Source organism: Phaethon lepturus, unplaced genomic scaffold (assembly GCF_000687285.1).
Source record: "Phaethon lepturus isolate BGI_N335 unplaced genomic scaffold, ASM68728v1 scaffold6509, whole genome shotgun sequence".
NCBI classification, from domain to species: Eukaryota; Metazoa; Chordata; class Aves; order Phaethontiformes; family Phaethontidae; genus Phaethon; species Phaethon lepturus.
In genome coordinates, this window is record NW_010562652.1 from 40,881 (window position 1) to 47,646 (window position 6,766).

Genomic DNA, 6,766 nt, shown 5'->3' on the forward strand with positions numbered 1-6,766 from the left:
AGGGGGAACTGTAGCCACTTACAGCAAAGACTAATCACAAGGGACACGTGGATGGTCTGTTCTGTATGGAGTGAGTCATTGCTTCTCGTTGTGAAATTGTGTTCTGCTGATTGGCATCACCGAGTGGATCTCTTGTTCCTTGCTTTGGCCTTCCTACGTTTATCCCATCCATGTCATCAGAACTCTTTTCACTTTATGACTTACATACAGAGGTCTTCATTCCCTTGGTCCCGGCCCCAAGGCCATAAGAACACTAATAGAAATGTCCCTGGTAGGTGAAGGAAGAGTTTGAGACTTTCAGACAAAATGACTGCAAACAGGTAAACAGTGCTGAAGAAAACTTGTCCCTAAGGATGTGGCACTGTTTGCAGTCTTACCTAAATGTGGGGAACTTCAAGGGTAGGAAGCAGCTCAGTCGGTGATCCACTACTCTGTGCCCAAAAGCAGCTTTACCACAACAAGCATCTGACCACAAGCTAAAAGGGCTGTCTTTGAAATCCACATTCTCTCTGGAGTAGTCTAACTATCTGAAACAAAATCTGACCCTTCTTTTGTACTTGCAGTGGTTTTACATCTTCATCTTCCTTTCCACACAACACATCTCAGCAACTACTTCCCTGTAACCTTTCAAAAAATCCTTCTGTTATTTATCCTTTCCCATTAGGAGGCTTATCCTTGGAAAGGAATAAAGAGAGTCTCCTGATTCTGCTATGACCATCTTCAATCCTCTTCATTTTCCTCTGGTCAGCAATGAACCTTTGCATTATTCCAAGAGCAAGAAGGGAGTCACAGGGCTGACAGGGGTGCTGCGAGTCCTAGTCCAGCTCCCTGTCCAAAGGCAGAACAATCTATAGCTTTGTCTTTCCCAGCAGGCATTTGCCTGCTGAGTCTCCTCAGAACCTACAACGCAGGAGATCCTTCAATCTACTTGAAGAAAAACTCCAGTATTTCACAAAAATCCCCATTAGAGAGCTATGCCTAAGCCACTCTCTAACCTGCATTATACTAACCCAGAAGAGCAGAAAATATCAAAGCAAGACACTAAAAGAGCAGCAGAGCTCCTTTCTGGGAATAAATGCCAGTCCAGCTACTTCATTAGCTATAATTTGACCACTGACAGAAAATGATCCATGTGAAACAAGACTCCACCAAATGGAGCAATGGAGTGACAGCTAATCTTCAGGGTAACTCAAAATGTAATATGAACAGAAGTAACTAAAGAAATAGAGAAATAACAAACAACAACAAAGAAACCTGTTCATTTAGGACAACGAAGACAAGAGCTCAAAAGTATCAGAAAACTTGACAGATTCATAGAGAGAAGGATGAATATTAAGGGGAACTATGTCTCTAGCACACATCCCTGTGCCTAAAGGACATGATTTATTGTGCTCCAGGATTGCAATTTTCCATTCAGTATATTAATTCAGATTCAAAATTGCCAGTATTCCTGAAAGAGAAATAAATTGTTGTGTCTTGCTGCTTGAAAACCATCCCCCATCTTCGGTTCTGGGAGATGATTGAACACTACTCTGACTTAGAGCTGTTGCATCTTGCTGCTCCTACTTGCATACTTTCTGCTGTTATATTCTGCAACATTTTTCCTCCAACTGTGCTACGCCTAGTGCCAAAAATTAGAACACAGAGAAAACCCCACCATTGCAGGAAAGGGAACAGCATCTGCCTGGTGCTGCTCTGCAGATTCCTTTAGATGACAACAGGAGGAACAAGCTCAGGAGCTGAGTTTTGAAATGACTGCGTAGAAAGCAGCCACTTCCTCAGCAGAAACCGGGAAAGCAAAACAGACACTTCTTTGGGAAGTGTTCTTGCCCCAACATTAAGCAAGCAAAACCAGACTCCATGGCTTGCTTCCCTTCAGGCAAATTCTGTGCAGGTCTAACTCTCTTCTCCTCAGGTCTTGAATGAACAGAGCATTTTTAATTTCTCCTTCCTCCAAGAAAAAGATATAAGAAAATTCAAACTGGAAAAGAAATAAACTCATGAGTATCCTATGACTGATATGAAACTGCCTTCAGACCTTCCTAAATACCAGAGAAGCCTATCTGATTCGGTTGGTATGTAAGTATATGTTAGTAGTGGTAACTAAGTACATCTTACAAAACAGTGTTATAAGTGTTTGTGCTTGCATACACTCATGCAAATACTTGCCCACCCACACACCATATCAACGTAAATGTGAAGGAAGATTTTTTTGGGGGGGGGAAATAACCCCAGAAAGATACTACGACTTGTAATCATGTTGCTCTGTCCCTGCTGCCTATGCCTTGCTGAAGCGATATGAGGCAAGGACCAGACTTCCTTAGAGTCATTGGTAAAAACGAGGAGTGATGAGAAGTCCTGGGCTACACTTAGCTGACACACCAGTGTCTTGTGTAAAGCGTACCTGCACAAAACTCATCCAGCTTTCCTGTAAACACATCTGCAGAATGCAAGGCTTTGAAATAAGACTATGTGGACAGGGATAGCCTCTCTATGTTTTGTCCCTTGTGCCACAAATGCCTTCCCCACTTACAGTAGAAATACCAGGAATCCCCAGGAGGGGAACAGGGCTCTCTTTTTTCCACCAAGAAAACCTAAGGAAATGCAGATGGGGAGCCCCTAACTGCAGTGTCTCTTCAGGAAACGTGGCAAACCCAGGTGTAGCAGAGCTAGTCTGAACGTGCTGTGTGGTTGATACGAATGCCCACAATCTGTCCTGCATCACTGCAACAACTGCAGAGTGCTCAGCTGTAGCGTACTCGATGCACACCCCTGGTGCCGCTGTGCTGTGCATGTACCAAGCCTGCTCTTCTAGGATGTCACGCAAACGAAAGCAAGCTCCTGTTTGTCCAAGCTGTTGGGTATTCAACAAACTCTGGAACAAATGGCTAAACTCCCCCATTAAGGATAAAATTTCCAGATGAAGAAGGGAACAGGTAGGGAAAACTCTCTGGAGAGGATCCTTAAGAAAGCATTCAGAAGCACACAACTGGGGCAGAAAAAGGGAATTGCCCTACCTCCACTCTGGAACCACAGCCTCATGGCACAATTGGCCAAATAGGTGCTTTTATAGTTTTCTTTCCTCTGCTACTGTGCCACACATAGAAGCCCTAGTAATTAATTTCTATTAAAAAAAAAATGTGTTTGTATTCGGTAGTGATATTTCTGACAGCAACACACATCAAATTTTGTAGAATTTATTTTTTTTACAGCTAAAACCTCTGAAAACTCCTCTTTTTTATAATTAGTTAGATTTTTTTTACATCTCAGTATGTATTTATAATTGTGACCTCTTTCTGAGTTCCTAGGGATAAGGGAAAATTCAAGATTCTGCAAAAGGTCCCCTAATTGTATTTACTGCTTGCAACAGACAGGAATGTGATTCATCATGAATGAAAACTATGCTGCCACTGGGAGTGGCAATGGCTTTATATCCCATTGCTCCAGAAGACCTGTCATCAAACTCAACAGTCCAGCTGACACCATCAGTCCTGAGGAGAAGGTAAATATCTCCCTGACCTTTAATTCTAACCTTACATTATAAATGATGTAACTATGAAATGTCTGAAACTTGATATGTGCATTAGTGATGTACATATCTGCTTAGCACATATATACTGTATATAACATATTTTGAGGAAGTGAGAATATTTTCAAAATGCTGTGCGATGTTTTGGATTACATTAAAGTGTAATCCAAATGTGCTTAACTTGTACAATGGCTGTACCAGGTGTGTTTCTAAAGAAGATTAAAATGAAACCTTTTGCAACTTCTTCTGTATGACCCAGAGTGGTAGTTCATGAGAACGTAATCTTTCTATGCCATTCTATATTTTAAATATTTATATGGATAATTTAATTCTTCATGTGTAATGGGGAAAAGGTATCTTTCACATCTGTGGAGAAAGTTGTTCAGACTCAGTAGGAATCAAAACAAAAGGGACTTAGAATAGCTGGAAACCTTAAAATACCCAACTGACTTTCTAAGGGATCAGATGCCTCTACATCACTTTACGGGATGAAGACATGGGAAAAGGCTTTCATAAGAAAGGAACTCTGTCCTAGGTGTAAGTTATGAAGAGTTTTTCAGAACGTTCAAGATAATCTGCTAGTAATAATTGTGGTCATAACTGAAATATTATAACTAAGAAAAGTGTTGAAGATGCAGATAGATAAAATAAAACATATGACTGGAATTTTCCAGTAATACACAATGTGCCCTTGCTGACAATGTTGCTAAGTGAGCCTACCTGTAGTTCAATTTTCTGTTGAATATGCATTAAGCAACCATCCTTAGAAGGACACAGTGTGTAAGGCACAGCTGATTAATATACACAAAGTTTAGAGAGACACAGCAAGTGAGATATGATCAAGGAGTGTAATTAATAAGTGCTACGCCTAGAGGACTTGAGGCAAGAAAGATCAGGACATAAAGTGAGCTGGGACTGTGGTTAGGACAAGGTTAGAACTGAGTAACAAAGCTATAGCTATTGCTTGAGCTGGAGAAACAGGTGAACTAAGAATACTGTTTCTGAAAATGTGATTCTCCTACCATTCAGGGTAGTGGTTTTCAGATGAGTTGTTTCAATCTGAAGTTCACCGTGAAATCCCAGACGTGACGAACCAGGAACCTTCTGTGAGATGCTGAACAGTTCAGCCACGCTACTGCAGAAAACCTTACCATGCTCTACCAAGGCATCTAAGCCTAGCAGGCATAAGGACGAGAAGCCTAAATCTTTGTTTCCCTTGTTGCAGGCGATCGCAGTGCCACAATGTGCTCTCTCAGTGCAGCCAATGCCAAGTTCTGTCTTGACTTTTTCAGAGAGCTGAGCAAAAGAAAGAGAAATGAAAACATTTTCTTTTCGCCACTAAGTCTCTCAGCTGCCTTTGGGATGGTTGTCCTCGGAGCCAGGGGCAGCACACTCAAACAGATTGAGAAGGTGGGTTTCCTTTGCTCTGAAAAGGGGATGGTGGCAACATATGAGCCAAGAGGCTGATAGTACCATCAGCTGTGTTCCTAAACATCCAAAACATCCTCTGTGTGCCATCTGCACACAGAGGGCCCTTTAAAAATACCCTCTTTTATGCTATTCCTAATACCAAAACTTTTCAGACTAAATATTATTACAGTAACTGATAATTCAATGAAACATCAGTGCTAAAGAACGTGTTTTTGATGTCTCTCTCCACTCTCCAGAGCTCAGAAGTGGTGGTTCCCTTTGATATGGTCTTCTGCCTTCTCTGGATACCCAAAGGTGTCTTTCATAATAAGAAATATTTCAAAGATTTCATGAGCTCACCCTCTACAAAAACTTCTTGTTCACTTGCAAGGATCTCATGATAAAGGACAAAGGGGAATCTCACCATTGACTGTGTCTGGCTTTGGGGTTAGGCTTCCAACACGCTGTTTTAGCTTTGAGGTGCTGTCACTCAGCTGCATTCACCCAAAATTTACATTGCAGGTATTTCATTTCAGTGAAGTTTTGAGCAGTGCAAGCCAGGGAAACAGATACCTTTCTGAGAAGGTAAGACACAGTTGCAGCTCTGAGATGAAGCAACAAGTGCTGGTTTGTAGCCCTTTTTCTTGCAAACAATCACTTAATCAGAAAGCGTGGCAGGGCTGAGCAGCCTGTCTGTCTAGGTTTGCAGACCTGCTTATTACTGTTCTTTTGTTAGTTATTTAAGGGGCCTTGTGAGATCATACGTTTCAACAGCTAAGCCTTCTTATTACAGGTTTCTAACCAAAACAGCAATACCAATCTAAAAGGTGATTGCTTAAATTGCCACCTGCAAAGGTTTGTCTACAGGGCATGCCAAAGGCACCTTGGAGCTCGCTCCTCCCGGGCTCTAAGCCATCAGATTCTTGCTCAGTGTGCGCAGAGCCATCACTGTAGGGTACAATGTCCTTTGGAGGTGGACTAGTGCGGGCCTGAAGGCGAATCATTTTGTCATTCTGTACATCTGGTATGGAGGGAGTTGGAGGTAGTGTCCTGATGCATTCGTTCGAATGCCTATATCAACCAAGTGGAGTCGGGTTTCTCGTACAGAGAGAGGCTGCAATTCACCTTCAGGCCCAGGTTTGCATGGGAAAGCTCAAGCCTACCATGAAACTTCTGTTTTCCTGTTTGAAGTGTGAAGAAGCTGGAGGAGTCCATTCCCAGTTCCAGGCTCTGTTGGCTGCAGTCGTCGAGCCCAGACCCGGCTGCTCTCTCACCATTGCCAACAGGCTCTTTGGAGAACTTACCTATCCATTCTTCCAGGTAAGTGGTGCTGATGCCCGTTGTAACACCTCCTGGGAGTTACGGGCTCAGCAGAATTTCTCCCATCATAAAGTACAAAGGGAAATGAAGCACAGCGGCGCTGTCAGGGTGCACTGCCAAATGACTGCACTCCACAGCCCTTGCAGTCAGGGGGCCTTTCCATCTCAGTTGTCCAGTGATTAGGTGTGGTGAACAGCAGAGCACTGGGAAGCCGTGACTTAAAATCTTTTGCATGAAGAAACAGATCTACTGTGACAGCTCTCCCTGGGCATTCCATAAAATGTGATAGAATTAATCACCATCAATATATCCTTGCCATGCACACCCGGTGTCTAACAGAGCTGGCACTTGCTGAATCATTTGTACCCAAGGAACAAAGCTCTGGGACCAGTAGAAGACTTTTTTTGTCCTCCAGTGTCTTCTCTGTTTCTAATAAAATGCTTGCACTCTCTCTTATACCTTCCCTTCAGAGCCTATGCAAGTATGGGACTCTCTGATTCCTGCCGC

The 6,766-nt window shown here is 42.7% G+C and overlaps 1 protein-coding gene across 1 annotated transcript in view; it reads left to right on the forward strand.

The window, feature by feature from the left end:
- The first annotated feature begins 4,771 nt into the window (after positions 1 to 4,771).
- LOC104626419 (leukocyte elastase inhibitor A-like) overlaps positions 4,772 to 6,766 on the forward strand; it is a 4,890-nt gene continuing 2,895 nt past the window's right edge. The window contains exons 1-2 of the mRNA XM_010294336.1: positions 4,772 to 4,939; positions 6,131 to 6,259. Of these exons, the coding sequence (XP_010292638.1) occupies positions 4,772 to 4,939; positions 6,131 to 6,259 (297 nt within the window). The remainder of the gene's footprint in view (positions 4,940 to 6,130; positions 6,260 to 6,766) is intronic.